This window comes from Crinia signifera, chromosome 19 (assembly GCF_055691185.1).
Source record: "Crinia signifera chromosome 19, ASM5569118v1, whole genome shotgun sequence".
In the NCBI taxonomy this organism is placed as follows: Eukaryota; Metazoa; Chordata; class Amphibia; order Anura; family Myobatrachidae; genus Crinia; species Crinia signifera.
The window spans coordinates 20,674,459-20,695,979 of record NC_139226.1 but is presented as its reverse complement, the minus strand read 5'-3'; the positions used below and the strand labels follow the sequence as shown (position 1 = coordinate 20,695,979).

The window sequence follows — 21,521 nt, the reverse complement described above, 5'->3', positions numbered from 1 at the left end:
AGGGTATGGTGGAGGATGTTGCTGACAATGTGCAGGTACACACTAGACAAAGTACACCATAGGCCAGTCCAATCTGCAAGATCAGACAACATAACTTTAAAGTCCCTATCTGTGCGGAGTTGTATGCTCTTCGTGATTATTTGGGATGGTAAGAAAAATAAACCTGTGTGTGTTTGTGTGTGTATGTCTGCACATTGCTGCATAATTTGTTGTTGCAATATTGCATATGAATGAAGAATGAAGATGAGAACCGGAGAGGCCTATGGGGTTGGAATGCAAGAGAATACTTATAATAACAATTTAATAACAGTCCTATCACTATACCTGCATGTGGGTAAACGCTGATCTCTGGTTCCTGCGGGGAATCTGTAATAAAACAGCAATAGTGGAATATTTAGCTCTGAATTCCCTTTTTTTTTCTGGCACTTTTTAAAACTTTATTTGCACTAAAGAAAACAGATGCTGCACCGAATAATGGACCACGGGGCCCGATACACTGAGCCTGGCTGGTAGCAAGCAGATTAAATATGTGAACTTTACGGAAGATGATTATGGGCCGGGGCGTCGCGTGTAACGCCTCACAAACTGATTATAAACCAGAAATGTGCGTGACATTGCAGTTGATGTGCAGGGGGTTAAAAATACTAAAACATATTTAAAATTGAAATAAAATTAAAAAAAACATAAAGGGGTAAATGTAATTAGGTCTAAATTGCTGGCAGTCCAGGACGGGTCAGGATTGCCTGCTAGCAGCAGGCACATGCCATCGGCGCCACCCAGAAATCGCTAAAATCCTCGTATCCGCTGAGTGACTCCTGGGTCAGCTGCGAGCGACAGGGACAGGTGTAGAAATCATTTGATGGTAAGTAACCATCGAATGACTTCTCTCTGCGGGCGCTTGCGAACAGATGTGTACATATCCCTGCACAGGGGCGGGTAAAGCTGGGGGCGTGCGTTCATCAACCTGCTGGCTGGGCTCTAAATTCTCACGGTACTTATGTATTAGCAGGGCGCCCATTACGTAGTTTGCGTAGTGGTGTATTGTCTGGCACTCGTCTCCCCGTGAGTCCGCCATGACAGTCCCAGCAGTGTATGCAATTAGTGTAGTGCAGCTGGGGGAGCAATGAAAGCTTGCTCCCCCAGCGGCAGTACACTGAATTATATACTGTCGCTGGGACGTGTCTCCCCACTCCGAGCCCCGCCGCCATCTCCCCCCTCCGCCCACTGAAGCCCCACCAGCAACCGGCATCTCCGCCCGCTGAATCCTGCCGCTGAAGCCCCGCCAGCATCTCCCCCCTCCACCCACTGAAGCCCCGCCGGCATCCGGCATCTCCCCTCTCCGCCCACTGAAGCCCCGCCGGCATCCGGCATCTCCCCTCTCCGCCCGCTGAATCCTGCCGCTGAAGCCCCGCCAGCATCTCCCCCCTCCGCCCACTGAAGCACCGTCGGCATCCGGCATCTCCCCCTCCGCCCGCTGAATCCGGCCGCTGAAGCCCCGCCAGCATCTCCCCCCTCCACCCACTGAAGCCCCGCCGCCATCCGGCATCTCCCCCCTCCGCCGCTGAATCCGGCCGCTGAATCCCCGCCAGCATCTCCCTCCTCTGCCCATTGAAGCCCCGCCGGCATCCGGCATCTCCCCTCTCCGCCGCTGAATCCGGCCACTGAAGCCCCGCCAGCATCTCCCCCCTCCGCCCGCTGAAGCCCCGCCGCCATGTCCCCATATTAGCAGGGCGCCCGGAAATGGGTACTCTGACAACGTAGCCTAAGCTACGTTCTCAATGTAGCGTAGCCGGGCGCCCTGCTAATACATAAGTGCCATACTCGCAGCCCAGTGAGCAGGTGTGAATTGGCCCATTGTACGTGTGAGCCAATATCTATACTTACAGAAAACAGTCAGGGTCATAGTGCTCTGTGTATAAGACGTTGTAGTCGGCAAAGTCACCCTGCAGGTTATAGATTTCCCATGATCCTCTGGAGTTGGTGTAAATGTCACAGTTGCTGAATGTCCCCAAATTCCATTGTGATTGCTCTTTGTCCACTGGAATCCTGGAGAAGTTCCAGGGCAGTTCACAGGAAAGGAGCAAGTCACTGTCACCTCTTCCCCTGATATCAGTTTGTCGGGACAGGAGATTTCTGGCTTTCTAAGATCTAAATGATACATTGGAAACAGACAGTATTAGTACATACGGTATTCCTGATGTACGTTAGAAAGAAACAGGGGGGGGGGGGTTATTTACTAAGATTGGAGTTATATTGAAGATGCCCGGAGCAACCAATCAGAATGTACTTCTTATTTATTTAGAACCTTCTAGAAGAGAATAGATAGCATCTGATTGGTTGCTCATAGCAACATCCCATCTTCAATAGACCTCCCATCTTAGTAAATTTACTGTACTCAATAGAATTTGCCATAAAGTAAGAACCACTTGGCCCATCTAATCTGCCTACAATGTATATACACTTACATACTCGGGTTACTTATTTCAGGAGCCAATTAACCTACCAGTATATGTTAGGATTGTGAGAGGAAATCAGACTACCCAGAGGAAACAGCCTCTGCAACGTACTTTCAATTTGAGCTGTGACAGTTTTTACTTTCAATTTGAGCTGTGACAGTTTTTAGCCCACAAACTCCCAGTCCCTATCTGCCCATACCTCCAATCTCTGGCCCTTATTCAGATCTGATTGCAGTACAAATTTGTTCTCAAAATGGGCAATACCATGTGCGCTGCAGGTGCGGCAGATGTAACATGTGCAGAGAGAGTTACATTTGAGTGGGGTGTTTTGAAACTGAAATCTAAATTGCAGAGTAAAAATAATGCAGCCAGTATTTACCCTGCACAGAAACAAAATAACTCACACAAATCTAACTCTCTCTGCACATGTTAAATCTGCCCCACCTGGAGGGCACATGGTTTTGCCCATTTTGAGAACGAATTTGTTCTGCGATTAGATCTGAATAAGGGCCTCTGTCCTCACAGCTCCCTCTTTCCATATCCAGCAAGTTTGAATCAGATCAGTGTCCCTGCAAAAATTACTTTGGTACTTGTTTCCTAGCACGGCGCCCGTCGTGGGTCATCGCATACCTTAAGTTAAGGTATGCGATGGACGCGACCGACGTGATTTTTGGGCTATTTATAGCCTTTTCCCCGACAATTAAAAAATCACGTCCATCGCATGCCTTAACTTAAGGTATGCGACGCGACCGACGCAATTTAACATTGCATGCATTGTAGTCAATGTTAAACTCCTATGTAAAATCGGGTCCATTGTAAGCCATTATAATGGCATACAATGCGACCGAAGCGATGGACCCGATTTTACAAAGGGAACAATGATAAATGGCCCAATGGACCCGATTTTTGATTGTATACCCACCCTGATGGGTAATTTGTATGTAAAATGCCCCCTCATCCCCGCGAGGGAACGCGTAATACCTGTGAAGTAATGCATGTCCCATCGCGGGGCTATCTGCGCTCGCTACGCTTCAGACTCGGTGGCTTGCTGCGCTCGCCACGCTATATAAAAGCAACTCCACGCCGACGTGGATAGTGGGGGTAGGAAAAGGTCGGAGGACGCGTACCGCCGCCCCTCGCAGGCTCACTGCACTCGCCACGCTTTGGGTTGGCGTTAATCGTGGGGTGGCGTTAACAATGGGGGGGCACTTGACCCATCAGGGTGGGGATACAATGAAAATTGGGGTCTGGGGGGCATTTAACATTGGAGCCAATGTAAAAATCGCGTTGATCGCATCACATGCGATTTGGTTGCATGCGATGCGATCGGCATGATTTTTTTAGGACCCGATGGATACAATTTTTATCGCTGGCGCCGTGCTAGGAAACAAGTACCATTACTTTCACTTTCTGTTATGACAGATGGAATACTAAGTATCCATATTTGCGGATGACATAATACAGAGTATAGTGATTGGAACGGTCTAAGATGTCTCCATGCCACAGAGGGATTTAAATGAATTAGATATGTGGGCAGACAAATGGAAAATGAGGTTCAATGTAGATAAATGTAAGGTTATGAATCTGGGGAGGCGTAAGCTGGGGGCAAATTACAACCATCATGGGACAGATATGGGGGATTCAGAATTAGAAAAGGACCTACTGTACTGGGAGTCCTAATTGAAAACAAAGTGGGGTGTGGTGCACAGTGTCACGGGGCAGCCAGTAAGGCCTACAGAAGACTAGCCTGTATAAAAAGGGCCATGAAAACTAGGTATGAGGATGTAATTATACCACTCTACAAGGCATTGGTTAGACCACATCTGGAATTCAGAGTGCAATTCTTGGCCCCACACTACATAAAGGACATTGTAGAAGTGGAAAAAAGTTTAGAGAAGAGCAACCAAGATAATTTTAGGGATGGAGTATTTAATCTACAAGGATAGATTACCCAAACTAGGGATGTTTACGCTGGAGAAGAGACATTTAAGTGGAGACATGCTTAACATGTACAGATATATCAGAAGGGCAATATTCTGAACTATAGTACAAACTATTTGCTTTGAGGATGGAGACTAGGGCACTTGGGCATGTGTTCAGGCTAGAGGAGAGAAGATTCTGTACCCTAAAAAGGAAAGGCTTTTGTTCCAGTCAGGGCTGTAAGGGTATGGAACTCTCTCCCAGAAGAGGTGGTGAAGGCAGACACATTGAACACATTTTAAATTATGTTGGACAAATTTAATAAAAAAAAAAAAAACATTCAGGGGTACAACCCAGAACCACTATTCAGACAAAGTTAAAACAAAGAATATATTTCAAATAGGGGATGGCAAATCTAAATCAAAGTTGAACTTGATTGACATACATCATTCAACCTCAACTACTTTCTAATGTTTCATCTTTTAGCACACAAAGGAGTACTTTGTCCATTGAGTGATCTCTAGTGGTCAGTGGTGGTACTTCACCTCATAGAGGTGAGGAGTAATTAGCTATATATGGGTTACTGGCTTCACCAATAGCACAACTGGCAGCTATAATTCTGCCACCACCAGGCTCCTCCCATTTGGCAATTGGAACAACATTATCGCTCAGGCACAGGCTCCTATCCACAGCACCTGAATACTGCTTACTGTGTATGCGTCCTCCTGACTGGCCTCAGTTGGTTCTCTACTGGTTACACTCCAAGCCTCTACAATGGTATCTGGCAATGGAGCTTGGAGATGCTTGGCTCAAGTCAGTACAGTCATATTACTGTTGGTCACAAGATATAGTTACCATCGCCTCGAAAACAAAGATGTTTATTGCTCTATATATAAAAAAAGATTCTTCCTCTTTTTATGCATTGCAAGAGGGAGGACAGTGTATATGATGTTTACAGCAGTTTTACTGTCACACACTGCCTCCCTCTGCCTCTCCCCGTCATCCTCTGCCTCTCCCTGTCACTCACTGCTGTCTTGCATATTGTGAACTTGAGTTGGGGTGGAGGAGGGGTCCCAAATTATATTTTTGCACCTAGGCCCACCACCCACAAGTGCCACCACTGATCACACTGCTCACCTCTCCCTCTGGTGGTTAACTTTCCCAATTGCCACACTTGGAGACAGCTGTTCCCTGGTCCCCCAGCGGATGGCTCTGCTCCTACCTGTACCCCTGCATCCCGGTGCTAAATCCCAGCAGCAGCAGATCTATGCCCCCAGGACATCAGGGGTTAACAGTTATCCCTGCTATAGATGGCAAAGTGGGTCTGAGCTGTAGCGGCGGTAATACATATAAAACCTCCGGCACATAGCACTAATCACATATAAGATTTTGTCGCCTGGTACCCATTTGTCCCTTTAAAGCTGGTGCAGCAGCAAGGTGGTTTTTCCCATTCAGTGCCACCGCTGCAATCATTTCCATGTGGGATCAGGTATCCGGCCCAGAGTGCATAAAAAACAATCCCTCTTTGCTGCCTCCGCAGGACCCTGTGTGTAAAAGCATCACATCCTGATGATACAAGCTAGACTCGGAGGAGGATGATGGAGATCGGCTTCTGTGCTGGGTGTGATAGTTAGTGGTGTATTCTCAGGTTACTTATTGGGGTAGAACTAATATGTGCTGTACGAGCATTTGGCTAAAACTGTATTAATTCAATATAATTTACTGTATATTTATTCCTAAAGGGTAAACAGAAGCAGCGCTCACCTGTAACTATCACATATACTGGGAATATGTAGGTATATCTGAGTGAACTTTTTGGAGACTCTTCAAACCTGAAATAATACCTCCCGGTATCTTCTCTCCTGGCCGCAGTTATTGTCAGCGTGCAGTCTCCAGTATCCGGATCTCCTGTCAGATGGACGTTTGGTTTTATCCCAGTAACAGATTTATCATTAGATGCTACAGTCACACGGTCACTCCAGTATCCTCTGGAACGTGTGAATGTTCTCCTCTGGTCAGCAGTAAAAGTACAGGGGATGGTGACACACAGACCCTCCTCTACAGTGACAGTAGGACTCAGCTGGATGGAATAACCAGGCACCTGACATGTGGTATCTGGGGAGAGATGAAGGGACTCATTACTCACATACTGACTTAATATGGGGTGTACACTTGGCGGATGCGATTATGACTAGATAGTTATAATTGCCTAGAACAGGGGTAGCCAACTCCAGTCCTTGATAGCCCCCTGCAGATGACAGTGATGGGCAGCCCTGTTTCAGTCAGAATCTCCTAGCAGAATAGTCTTTGCAGGCAAGGTTGTTATGACAAGATTGCTGACTGTCTAGCAGTGGCGTAACTATAAATTTTGCTCCCCCCTGCTAAAAAGTTTGTGGCGCCCCCCCTTCCAGGCTCCTCTCCAGCATGTTTCCCCAGCGTGAGGTGATGATGTCACACCAATAACAGAGAAGCCGAAGCAGGATAGAGGAAGAGAGACCAGCATACACTGCTGCTTCCCTTGGCTCCGATGCATCCCAGGCCGCCCTAGCATGTCCATCTGCCCGCCCATCCTGTACACAGTAGCCAATAGCCGGCTCTGTGTACAGTCAACTGAATCAGTGGGGGGATCTGTCATCTCTGCCATGGCCGCACCCACGCTGCGGCTGACTCGCCTCTGGTGCTCAGCCAGTGGGCAGCGGCAGGCAGCAGCATGTCAGTGCATCGAGCGGGTGCCGGCGCCCACACAGACCTTGCTGCTGCTTGCTCCCCCAAGCGGCTGCTGGGGCTGCCTTACAGTAGTTACGCCACTGCTGTCTAGTCAAAATCACCTGTACACTGCTAGCTGGCGATACTGGCTAGGCAAACTGTACTTAGCAGGGGGGTAAACACATATTTGCAAGCCACTCCTCCCCGGCCCACCCATTGTGTTTAATCACTGCCGTAAGCTCACTCCAGCAAGAAGCTTCAGGTGTTAAGGAGCAGTGGACAGCCACCACCGGACCTCCTTCTTCGGCCGCAGTGGGCAGCCAACTCCGGATCCACCTCATACCTCCCAAACCCCCCCCCCCCTGCAGTGGCTAGCCTCTTCCAGACCTCCCTATCCATCTGCAGCGGGCAGCCAGCTCTGGACCCCCCCCCCCCCCACAGAGGATAGCCACCTCCGGACTTATATCCACCCACAGCTGGCAGCTGCTCTGCTTCTAACTTCCCACCTGCAGGGGCAGCCACTCTGCACCCCCTCTGAACCCACATCATGTAGCCACTCCACTCCTCACTTCCCATACTGTGGCTCATACTGTGTGGCCTAATGTGATTTTCTTGGTTCATACTGTGCGACAATGGGAATTTTGGCTTGTTCTTTGTGGCAAAATGTGAATTTGAGCTCATTCCACAAGAACATTGCATCATTCCCTGTGGCATAATGTGTAAGGGGTCCTACTATTGTTGTCTATAAGGGATATATAGTGTGGTACACTAACCTTAAGAACATGCCCCCTTTTGAGTGGCCACACCCCTTTTCCCAGAGTGGCATGCACATAAATACAGCCTACACTTTTCCATACACCACACTTTAAAATGTCTACTTCGGGCACTGGGTATATTTGACAATGCATGCCACCAATGTTAGGGGATCATGGCTGCACAAACAGCCACTACAGGGGGCTTTATTGATCTCTCCAGGCCACCTAGCTGGTCACAGGGGGCAGCATTTATTAAGTTTATGGACACTGCACAAATAGCAATATGAAACGTTCAGTAGGTAAACCTGACCAAACAAATCAAAGAGGACAAATGCACTGATTTATTATGACCACCGCTATTTATTTGGACAGAAAGAGACACACCCCTCCCTCGAAATACCAACCCAGTATGCAAATTCTACTATAGTCAAAATTTCCCATAGCCAAAATCACTTAGTCTCCAGTGTATCTTGTCAAAATATCCACATTTCGCCATGGTGGGGGCATGGCAACAGCTCTGAGAGCTGCTGGCCATGCCCCCAACACACGTATGCACACAGCATCTATTCACGCTGTTCTGCTCAGTTGACTCCCAACTGCCCATCCCCCACCGTGGGACACTGATGGCCCTGTGCAGGATGCGGGACAGTCCCAAGGATGTAGATGAGTTAGAGGACCTAATGGCCGTCAAGCTTAGTACTGTTGACCTAGGGACCGCACCCCCTGTGGATCAGGTTACATCATATTACTGTATGCAGTATGCGCTTATTGCCCTGCCAGACCAGCTGCTTCCTCTGTACTATAAGAGGAACGGCCTCTCTCCTGCTATTTCCTCCCATCATTACACATCTTTCTCTCATCTGTACATAACAGAACCTTCCTCTGTACAATGACTGATACAAAACACTATCATCAGACTTTTGTCAGCAGTTTTGTGTATTATATATTCTGTCACTACAGTATATGCAGTATGATGATATGACCATCCCTGCCAGCACTGTTATAGTTGGGTCAAATTACTTATTAGACACGAATGGAGACAATGTACCGGGCAATCAGCTCCTAATCCACCCTGCCATGTTACAGGGTGGGTTTGAGAAATGACAGGAGCTGATTGGCTGGTGCGTTATATCTATACAATGTTTGGTAAATCCCAATATCACTATGTCACACTTACGTGGCCAGAGCAGGGGAGGGGGAGGGGGGGGGGGGGGGGGTGGTGGTGGTGATCACATGACTGGCTGCCAGCACTGTATTATGTCAGTATGTACTTACCTGGTCAGAGCAGGGGGAGGATGGTGATCACATGACAGGTGACCTGGCTGCCAGCACTGTATTATGTCAGTATGTACTTACCTGGCCAGAGCAGGGGGAGGATGGTGATCACATGACAGGTGCACCGGCTGCCAGCACTGTATTATGTCAGTATGTACTTACCTGGCCAGAGCAGGGGGAGGATGGTGATCACATGACAGGTGCACTGGCTGCCAGCACTGTATTATGTCAGTATGTACTTACCTGGCCAGAGCAGGGGGAGGATGGTGATCACATGACAGGTGCACCGGCTGCCAGCACTGTATTATGTCAGTATGTACTTACCTGGCCAGAGCAGGGGGAGGATGGTGATCACATGACAGGTGCACTGGCTGCCAGCACTGTATTATGTCAGTATGTACTTACCTGGCCAGAGCAGGGGGAGGATGGTGATCACATGACAGGTGCACTGGCTGCCAGCACTGTATTATGTCAGTATGTACTTACCTGGCCAGAGCAGGGGGAGGATGGTGATCACATGACAGGTGCACTGGCTGCCAGCACTGTATTATGTCAGTATGTACTTACCTGACCAGAGCAGGGGGAGGATGGTGATCACATGACAGGTGCCCCGGCTGCCAGCACTGTATTATGTCAGTATGTACTTACCTGGCCAGAGCAAGGGGAGGATGGTGATCACATGACAGGTGCACTGGCTGCCAGCACTGTATGATGTCAGTATGTACTTACCTGGCCAGAGCAGGGGGAGGATGGTGATCACATGACAGGTGCCCCGGCTGCCAGCACTGTATTATGTCAGTATGTACTTACCTGGCCAGAGTAGGGGGAGGATGGTGATCACACGACCGGTGCACCGGCTGCCAGCACTGTATTATGTCAGTATGTACTTACCTGGCCAGAGCAGGGGGAGGATGGTGATCACATGACAGGTGCACTGGCTGCCAGCACTGTATTATGTCAGTATGTACTTACCTGACCAGAGCAGGGGGAGGATGGTGATCACATGACAGGTGCCCCGGCTGCCAGCACTGTATTATGTCAGTATGTACTTACCTGGCCAGAGCAAGGGGAGGATGGTGATCACATGACAGGTGCACTGGCTGCCAGCACTGTATGATGTCAGTATGTACTTACCTGGCCAGAGCAGGGGGAGGATGGTGATCACATGACAGGTGCCCCGGCTGCCAGCACTGTATTATGTCAGTATGTACTTACCTGGCCAGAGTAGGGGGAGGATGGTGATCACACGACCGGTGCACCGGCTGCCAGCACTGTATTATGTCAGTATGTACTTACCTGGCCAGAGTAGGGGAGGATGGTGATCACATGACAGGTGCACCGGCTGCCAGCACTGTATTATGTCAGTATGTACTTACCTGACCAGAGCAGGGGGAGGATGGTGATCACATGACAGGTGCACCGGCTGCCAGTACTGTATTATGTCAGTATGTACTTACCTGGCCAGAGCAGGGGGAGGATGGTGATCACATGACAGGTGCACTGGCTGCCAGCACTGTATTATGTCAGTATGTACTTACCTGGCCAGAGCAGGGGAGGATGGTGATCACATGACAGGTGCACCGGCTGCCAGCACTGTATTATGTCAGTATGTACTTACCTGACCAGAGCAGGGGGAGGATGGTGATCACATGACAGGTGCACCGGCTGCCAGTACTGTATTATGTCAGTATGTACTTACCTGGCCAGAGCAGGGGGAGGATGGTGATCACATGACAGGTGCACTGGCTGCAAGCACTGTATTATGTCAGTATGTACTTACCTGGCCAGAGCAGGGGGAGGATGGTGATCACATGACAGGTGCACCGGCTGCCAGCACTGTATTATGTCAGTATGTACTTACCTGGCCAGAGCAGGGGGAGGATGGTGATCACATGACAGGTGCACTGGCTGCCAGTACTGTATTATGTCAGTATGTACTTACCTGGCCAGAGCAGGGGGAGGATGATGATCACATGACAGGTGCACCGGCTGCCAGCACTGTATCATGTCAGTATGTACTTACCTGGCCAGAGCAGGAGGAGGATGGTGATCACATGACAGGTGCACCGGCTGCCAGCACTGTATTATGTCAGTATGTACTTACCTGGCCAGAGCGGGGGGAGGATGGTGATCACATGACAGGTGCACCGGCTGCCAGCACTGTATTATGTCAGTATGTACTTACCTGGCCAGAGCAGGGGGAGGATGGTGATCACATGACAGGTGCACCGGCTGCCAGCACTGTATTATGTCAGTATGTACTTACCTGGCCAGAGCAGGGGGAGGATGGTGATCACATGACCGGTGCACTGGCTGCCAGCACTGTATTATGTCAGTATGTACTTTCCTGGCCAGAGCAGGGGGAGGATGATGATCACATGACAGGTGCACTGGCTGCCAGCACTGTATTATGTCAGTATGTACTTACCTGGCCAGAGCATGGGGAGGATGGTGATCACATGACAGGTGCACTGGCTGCCAGCACTGTATTATGTCAGTATGTACTTACCTGGCCAGAGCAGGGGGAAGATGGTGATCACATGTCAGGTGCACTGGCTGCCAGCACTGTATTATGTCAGTATGTACTTACCTGGCCAGAGCAGGGGGAAGATGGTGATCACATGTCAGGTGCACTGGCTGCCAGCACTGTATTATGTCAGTATGTACTTACCTGGCCAGAGCAGGAGGAGGATGGTGATCACATGACAGGTGCACTGGCTGCCAGCACTGTATTATGTCAGTATGTACTAACCTGGCCATAGCAGGGGGAGGATGGTGATCACATGACAGGTGCACCGGCTGCCAGCACTGTATTATGTCAGTACGTACTTACCTGGCCAGAGCAGGGGGAGGATGATGATCACATGACAGACCCACATGCTGCAGCCTTTCCTCAGACACGTCATGATACTCAGCTGCATACAGGGTTAATCTTACAAATGATCTGTGATCTCCTGAAACATGGAAGATAAAAACCTAAGAACTCTCCTACAGTACACACCTGCCATATACTTTCCATTCTGCAAAATGCTAAAGTATTAGAGCACACAACTCAATTTCAAATTATTTTCAATATAATTTGTTGATTGGAGTTATAGAGAAAACATATTTATATACAATTGGGGAAATTTACTAAGAAATACGAATACGGCCGATGCTGGGTATGACTGAATATGACCGGCATCGGCCCCAATAAATGGGTTACCCCCCTCCATAATTTACCCTGCCCGGGTTGAAACCTGGGGCTGTCCCCTGTGCCCCATGGCAGTGGGCACCGGGCTGATTCTATTGTTGTAAAAATAGAATCATTAACTATTTGTTCTGCTGTGGAACTATGAATCCCAGCAAGCCTCTACCTTGGGACTTAAAGAAGCAGCATGCAGGGAATTAATGGGCCTGCTGGGACTCTTAGTTCCACAGCAGAACCAATAGCCCTATAGACATACAGACACACCAGAAAACTTTATTACATACGGAGCCCATATATACAATAGTCACCTACCTTGACCAAAAGATCAGTCCACTTGTTCAGTAGAATATACATGGTGTAACTGTGGAAGGAAATTATACTCACCAGCTATCCAGGGAAGATTGCATCCTCTTTGTTCCAAGTAGGCATCCAGGATTGAGAAAATAACAACGCTCAGCATACATTCCCAGTGAATAGCAGAGAATGTTCTAGTTTACATTCTCCACTCCTCCCCCAAAGTGTGCAATTAGGAGACGAGTTTCTGTAACTCGACTCCTGATTGGCTGCTAGATGGAAAACCGCACACTTCGGGGGTGGAGCTTATAATGTAAACATTACATTCTCTGCTACCCAGTAAGGTGACTTGGGTCAGTGTTTTGTTATTTTCTCTATCCTGGATGCCTACTTCATACGAAGCAAACTGATATTCGCCCGATGCCTTGGTAAGTATAATTTCCTTCGAAAGGTACCCAAATGGATACTACTGGACAAGGGCACTGACCTGCAGTGGACCTATAGGTGAGTATAGTGTGTGGGATTGTAGTGTGTAATAAACTTGTACTAATCTTATGTGTGTGTTTTATTTACTACTTGAATTGTTGTAGAACTACAAGTACCACAGCTAGTTCCACAACAATGTATAATACATATAATCTATGTATAATAGATTTATTCTTATTTTTACATTGAAAGTATTTGGGCACCACGGAATACCCCGGGCTTCAGCCCAGGCAGGGTTAATTCTAGAGGGGGGGACCAATTTATTGGGGGTGTTCCCACTCCACCAGGGTCCCTGCCTGGGTTGACCGGTCAGGGTGTAAATGCTTTGGCCACGGGACCTTATATAATGTCTCCTGGCTCTGGCGTTACCCTGCTGGCTGGTTGGGCCCGGTGCTGTTTCTCAAAATAGGGGGGACCCCTAGTCATTTTGTTTGTGGGAGAGCGTGTGGTTGCTGGGACACAAGAAATGGCTGGTCTTCGCCTCACTTTGCAGCTAGCAGCAAAATAACACATTGTTGTAGAACATTGTATCAATCCAATACCATTGAGATCTTATGTAAAATAATAATATCCAAAAGTTTATTTAGAAATTCCGTTTATAACCAATATGTCATGCATTGTGGAGTGTTTTATGTAGCTTTCACATCACATAAAACATTTTGAAACGTTTTGAAAAACTGTAATTTTAAATGGTATTTTAAACGGGTCTAGTGTTCATATTGCAGCAGATTACCATTTAAAAATACCGTTTAAGTACCATTCACATCACCAGTCAAGCCGTTTAACCTCTGAACACGTTTCTACCCACAGCTTATTTCCTGGTTCAGGGAAGGGACACAAGACAAGGGACAGCCTATCACAGTGCTCTAACCTTTATTTTTTACTAAATACCATTTCAGTGCTATTCAGACAGCACAAAAAACGGCTCTGAATTGGCTTTAAAACGGGTAGGACTCTGCTTTTTAAACGTGTTGAAATACCAGTTAACTTTAAATGGTATTTCAACTATGACACTTTCACACTGCAGCCTTAAACGTTTTAAAAGGCAAAAAAACGGCAATATACCGTTTTAAAAGTGTGATGTGAAAGCTACATAAGTTTGCAGACTTGTCAAGCCCTCCTAATTAACCAGCATTTGCAGAATAGCAATCTCAAATGCTATTGTATTTAAAAAAAGATACATAAGTACCATGTGCATCCTTCAAAGCTCAACAGAAGTGATTATAAACATGGTAATATAATAGTAAATTGTTTACAACAATATGGTAACATTATAATCTACAGTATGTAGTAAGTGATTTCCACTGACAGCCAGTCTGTCACATAGCGTAAAGCGCTATGCAGAGGCAGATTTCTTGACAAGGCAATCTAGGAGCCTGCTTATGGCTCAATGGGTCTTGCCTAGGGCCCCATGAGGTCAAAATCCACCTCTGGTGCTATGTTATTCTCCAGAATACCTGGCAGCTTTAAATAAAAGGGTACTTATGTATTATCTGGGCGCCCGATTTTTTCATTGCATGCCACTACTTAAAGCATGCGATGTGATGCAATGTGATTTTTCATTGTAAAGACCCGATTTTTAATTGTATAGTCACCCATGGGTCATTTCATACCCCCACTATCCAACTACGCATGGAGTTGATTTTATATAGTGTGGCGAGTGCAGCGAGCCACTGAGCCCGAAGCGTGGCGAGCGCAGCGAGCCCCGCTAGGGGACGCGTATTACTTTACATGTATTCTGCGTCCCCTCGTTGCGCTCGCCACACTATATAAAATCAACTCCATGCGTAATTGGATAGTGGGGGTATGAAATCACCCATGGATGACTATACAATTAAAATTCGGGTCTTTACAATGAAAAATCGCATCGCATGAATTGTATGCCACTATATTGCATGCGATGCGATGCGATGCAATGAAAAAATCGGGCACCCACATATTACATAAGTACCAATAAAAGTCTTAGGACCTTATTCTGGTTACATCACTCCCCTGCATTTTCGCATGGGGGAGTGATGTTTAACATCTGCGCAAAATAAATGTATTATACTATTCCTGGGATTATGATGTCACAATGTAATGTATTGATTTAATAAACACTTTATGTATACTGATCAGGGCACTGCTGACTTACAGTACTGTATATGTTACACCGTCTGCCTGTGTTGTAATAATTCCTTCACTCAGACAGTATAGTATGTTCTCTGTTATCAGTTCAGGCCCCACACTGCACAGGCTGCATCCATTTTTTTAAATACTTACCCTAAGGAGTACCACGATGCCAGCCTCAGCACTGCGGAAATCCTTGTAAAAATGGCCGCCGGCCCATATTTCCGGAGTCTGCACATGCACTGTAGGATCTGAGTGCTCTGGGGCTCAGACCCTGCAGCGACGTGCTGCTGCAGCTATGGAGATCGCTGGAAAAATGTCAGCCGCATGTGTAGTTGGGTCTTAGCGCTGGTGATGGCAGAGAGGAGGCTGTATCAGTTACATATGATAATGATTATACTATTTCTTCGCCAGGGCCGCTGCTAGAATTGTTGGGGCCCGGGACTGACCTACAGTCCAGGCCCCCAGCGGCACAGCACCCTACATTACCATCACGCGGCATCGCTCCTTCGGCCTCCCTCCACCGTCAGTCAGGTCAGGTCCGGAACATCAGTGCGCACAATGCACAGTGCTGTGCAGCCTGCAGAGTGCCGAGCCCCTCTGTGTCCTAGGCTCGGTGTTCTGCAGGCTGCACTCTGCGTGACTGGCTGGGGGGCCGCCGGCGCTGGGAGGCGGTGTGCGGGTGCCCAGGGCGGGAGATTTGGCACCGCTGTGGGCAGCTGCCCGGGCCCCTCCAGAGCACCCCCTGTCGGCGGCCCTGTTCTTCGCATTGGGCAAGGACCAGATTACTATGTAAACACTACAAATCCATCGCTGGTATAACAGCATGTTCCTGAGATTCAGAGTTACAGTATAACCCATTGTACAGTACTCACAGATCAGGATCCAGTGTCTCCCTGCTCGGTGTCTTCTGACTATATGAAATATTGGCATTTCTCACAGGAACTTCTGTTCTCTATTTCCCCTTTCTATTTACAGATATTATAATATGACATCACTAATCTGCTGCATCTTGTCATTCAATCGCAATGTAGCTGGTCCGGAGTCACTGAAGCACATTTTGGTATGGATCATAGGGAGAAATTTACTAAGAGCCCTGATCACGACCAATCCCATATACGAACAGGTTCGGCTGGGATTGGCCATGATCAGGCCAAAAATACTGCCTGAGAATTCGGCAAATTCACTAGGCTGCCGAATTCTCAGGATTTGTGTTTTCTGACGGTGAAGTGATTTGTAATTGGCTCCCGAGTTTCCCTGCAGCCAATATGGAAGAGCATGAAACATCACATGGATCAGCCAGATCGAATGCGGGGGAAATATGAAATGGCCCAGGCTAAAGCCCAGGACTGCTAAAACCCAAGGTATTTGGTTTTGTAGTAGAACTACAAGCCCCAGCAAGTCTCCCCTCATGCTTGGACTTGGAAAACTACAAGTCACAGTATGCGGTGCATTAATAGGTCCACTGGGACTTATAGTCCCACTACAGAACCAATACCCATAGAACTTACTCACACACTCCCTTTATAAACACCCTTTATAAACATAATGTCACACAGTAATAGCTCCTCTTATACACATAATGCCACACATTAATGCCTGGGGCAGCACGGACATTGTAATAGTTAGCATTACTGTCTCACAGCACTGAGGTCATGGGTTTGATCCCCACCATGGACCTTACTGTGCAGAGTTTGTATACTTTACCAATGCTTGCATGGGTTTACTCCAGGTATTGCGGTTTCCTCCCACAATCCAAAGATATACAGCTACAGTGGCGCATTCAGGGGGGTTTCTGAGTACTAAGAAACCCCCTCCAGGAGTCTAACAGTCCTAGGCTGAACGCTGAGAGTCCCCTCTTTCCATGGGTACAAGAATTTTAAAAATCGGCCCTTGGGAACCGGAGAAATCTGACTTCAAAGCAGTGGTCCCCATCCAAGCCTGTTAATTGCTGTTCCCAGTCAGATATTTCAGGTTTTGTCTGACTTAGAGTTTTTCTGAAGGTATATTCCAAAAGCTGGGACTCTCCCCCTTTGATGGACACTAGTAGCTTGTCTCTACTGTTCCCAGAACTAGAGATATCAGCCTTCCAGCAGCAGGTTACTGATCCAGCTCCACACACCTGGTATTTAGTTTTATATACTCGTTGGTAGATTGCTCTGCCTCCTGAAATCTAATCCCCTAGTCCCCAATAGGTGGGATTCCCTAGATTTTAATTCCATTAAAATCTAAGAAATCTATTTCTGGGAACTGGAGATATCTTGAGTCAAGCAGGCTGTCCTCCCACCAGAAAATTATGAATAATAAGCCCACTCCACTATACACCCCTGCTCTGCGTATTAAACATCCTCTACCACCCTCGAAGTTATGTATCTGGGCCCCTTCATTAAGCCCAATGCCCCCTTCTCCCACCCCATCTGTGCAGCAAAGGGGTAATTAGTGGAAATTGCTGATCCAGGCCCTACATGCTGAGCGGTTGATATAATACCCCCTACCACCCATGGGACATCAAAGCTTCCCCCACCCCTACCGCTGGAGGATTGGTAGGGGCCCCAATACATTGCTATGCCATATACATTTGGTCTTTCTATAATACTTTAACTGACCCGGCATATACTGGGTCACCTAAGTGTCCATCTCCGTGCTTTGCTACGCCCCTCTTTGGAAACCCCCTTCTGAAAATCCTGCGTTTGCCCCTGGGTTAATTGGCTTTCAACAAAATTAACCCTAGAATGTCTGTGTGTGCATGTGGTAGGGAATATAGAGTGTAAGCTTCACTGGGGCAGCGCTGCGGAATATGTGTGCATTACATAAAAAACTGTTAATAAAAATAAATAAATAAAAGCCCCTTATAGATATACCACACATTTTTACACCCAAACTAATAATGTTTAAATAAATATTACATTAGCCATATAGAAATTAAATATTCACTCTTTACAAGGAGACAATATGTAATAGTGCCCATGTTCGACTAAGGTGCAGGATGCTGGAGGAAATTGGATCTTTTTTATTAAAAAGCAGCAATTTACAATGCATCATCAGTCCTTGTACAGGATTGCTGCAAACGATAGAGTTTCACTGACATTCTGCACCTCCAATGAAGTCACTATTACATTTGACTTAAACAATCACTGACATCATACTAAAATTCCATTAACCATTCAACAGACCAACCATCCAACGTGCCTGACTCACTAAACACTGACCAACATCAAACTTTTACATCAGTCCAGCCAATATCTGTGACATGGGGGTTTATTTTGGTTCACTCTTTCTGACAAATTCCTTCTTAGATGGACAAAACCATGTGCACTGAAGGGACTTTGGGTAGGATACCTGTGCACAAGCACCACTTTAGTTGCATATTTCAAAAGTCAAAGAAGAAGACAATATGATTTATCCACAGTAAATAAACATACGTGTGCCCTAGCACTAATGAATAATGTGGAGGTGCTCCCCTGAGAGTAATTATTGGTATGAAGTAGAAGCAAAAAAAGCACTCTCTTTGTTTGGGGGAACACTTTATAAAACTTAACGTTTAATTTTTTTTTTTTTTTTTTTTTATGTATCTGAAGCTGTAACATCTGTATGCTGACCCTCCTAGAGAGAGGAGAAGAGATCGTTTCAGATCTTTCAGCAAATAAAAGATCTTTGCCTCAAGAGAACCGTTTTCATCTTGCGACTAAGATAATTACTGCACTAATTCCGTTCTCCGACTGTACTGGGTAAAAGGATCCAGCATCTCCAAGTTCCACTCTGCCAGCTATTGAAGCAGAGGTTTTGTCCGTGACCAGTAGAGAACCAACCAATGCCAGTCAGTGGTGTGTCATCAGCGTGTCGATGCATACACCCCATCAGGCAGTACTCAGGTGCCAGCGGTTGGGCCTGAGGAGGTATCCGTGGTTAAGATGCCACGTAGTAGGAGTCTGGTGGTGGCAGCGATATCCCCGCCCACTGTGTAGTGGCTGGAGTCAGTAGCAGGCAGTTACTGGCGGTAACAGGGAATCCCCTACTGGCCAGGTCATGTGAGACCAGAAACCACCATCTGTTAACCTGAAGGGTGTAGCCAGAGCGTAAGGGCAGGGGTCCGGTCACAATTTCCTAATAGCAAAACTGTGGCATGATAGTACTTGTAGTTTCACAGAAGCTGGAGGGCCTAGTCTAAAGCATCTCCTGGGACTAGGGAGATACATCATAAGTGGCCAGATGTACTAAGCTTGAAAACTGATAAAATGGATAGTGATAAAGTACTATCCGATAAACTTCTTACTGCCATGTTACAGGCTGTGTTTAAAAATGACCATTTGGAGCTGGTTGTTGGAGGATTTTCACCTCCAATTTATTACTTTAGAAGGCTTAGTGCATCTTGCCTGATGTCTCTCCCAGCTGCAGCCCAGAACACAACTACAGTTCCCTGTGTTTGCGCAGAAAGGAAAGCAGAGGAGTGACCTAGGAGAAGGGCAGTTCCAGGAGAGGGCAGATAATTGGCGGGCACTGGCTGCCAACTTCTCTCCATGGGGGTTATTTTGGTTCACTCTTTCTGACAAGTTCCTTCTTAAGGTGCGTACACACGGGGGCGATTTAGTGCAAAATCACGGGAAATATGGTCGCTGAGCGACCATATTGCTCGCAATGGGAGTGTGCACCAGCGATATATCGCCGGGTGCGCGCTCCTGTTTTCTGCCCCATTGTAATCGCTGGTCGCAGGAGCTTGCTCCTGCAACCAGCTATTTACCTCTGCAGCTCCCCCAGCAGAGGTCCTTTTCATCAGCGACCATCTCTGGCCGCTGATGCAAAGGAGACACTGGGCAATATATTGCTGAGCAATAAATTCCTGAGCAATATATCTCCCCCCGTGTGTACGGGGCTTTAGATGGACAAAACCATGTGCACTGCAGGTGGGGCAGATGTATCATGTGCAGAGATAATTAGATTTGGGTGGGGTTTTACTTCAAAGTGAGATCTATATTGCAGTGTACAAATGAAGCAGCCAGTATTTACCCTGCACAGAAACAAAATAACTCACCCAAATCTAATTCTCTCTGCACATTTTAGATCTGACTGGCACGGTCAGATCCTCCCCCTATACCTTAGGATTCACATATCAATCAGACCATCATAGTTGAAAAGCATAACTAAATCATGTTACATACCAAAAGGATGAGTCCAATTTCCTTAGAATACTTAACTTCCAGGAAAGTTGGAGATCGTTTGATTATCTCCTGGACACATTTACAGTACATATAGAAACACTAAAGTCTCCGTTATCGACACCTTGTCCACAGGAACAGTTTCTTATGTTGATCAAAGCACCCAGCCCACAACCTGCTGTGCAGTGGTCACTCACAGACATTCAGGAGGAAATGCCAAAAATAGCATTTAATTTCCTGCTCACAGAGGCTGCTGGAATCCTGCCTACATTCATTTACAAAATGCATTTTTAGAATGCATTCCTAAATACACTCAAATATATATATACTTTGAAAATATATGCTGCAGTCCCAGCTCAGTGCCAAACTTACATTTCAACTCACAGCAGCGCTGCAGCAGGGAACCTGCAAGATCAGTGCTGCTCATCATATTTGCCTACCTTTGAAAACTAGTTTCAGGGAGATTATAGTTGATTATAGTTGATAGTAGAATTTTGAATGTGGCACCTAGAAGCGTGGGTGTGCACTGCTACATCTCAGAGGAAACTTTTATAATGACTTATATCCAAATGTAGATTATACTTGGTAAAGTGCTAGGAAATGGCGCTGATGATTCAATGTAACTGTATCAGTCTCTCATTCCTTTTTTACTCAAAAATGTAAGAGTGTAATGTGGGCTAGGTGACATGAGGGAGATTGCTAGACTAATGACCCCAGCAGTGCTATTTAACCCCTGAAAGCCTGCAGTAGCGCACGCAGGGGGGGTTTCTGAGTACCCAGAAACCCTCCCCAGGAGTCCTAGGGCTCTTCTCTGAAAGCTGAGGGTCTCCTCTTTCCATGGGTACAATAATTTTAAAAATCGGCCCTTGGGAACCGGAGATATCTGACTTCAAAGCAGTGGTCCCCATCCAAGCCTGTTAATTGTTATTCCCAGTCAGATATTTCAGGTTCTGTCTGACATAGAGTTTTTCTGAGGGTATATTCCAAAAGCTGGGACTCTGCCCCTTTGAGGGACACTAGAAGCTTGTCTCTACTGTTCCCAGAACCAGAGATATCAGCCTTCCAGCAGCTGGTTACTGCTCCAGCTCCACACACCTGGTATGTAGTTTTATATTCTCGTTGGCAGATTGCTCTGTCTTCTGAACTCTGATCCCCTAGTCCCCAATACCATTTGGTA

The 21,521-nt window shown here is 47.0% G+C and overlaps 1 protein-coding gene across 1 annotated transcript in view; it reads right to left on the bottom strand.

Moving 5' to 3' along the window:
- The window catches only part of LOC146041464 (B-cell receptor CD22-like), a 133,891-nt gene that overhangs the window by 50,071 nt on the left and 62,299 nt on the right, over positions 1 to 21,521 (bottom strand). Inside the window, exons 11-13 of the mRNA XM_083161441.1 lie at positions 6,141 to 6,491; positions 1,885 to 2,148; positions 325 to 366 (exon numbers count right to left, since the gene is read on the bottom strand). Coding sequence (XP_083017567.1) covers positions 325 to 366; positions 1,885 to 2,148; positions 6,141 to 6,491 — 657 coding nt within the window. The remainder of the gene's footprint in view (positions 1 to 324; positions 367 to 1,884; positions 2,149 to 6,140; positions 6,492 to 21,521) is intronic.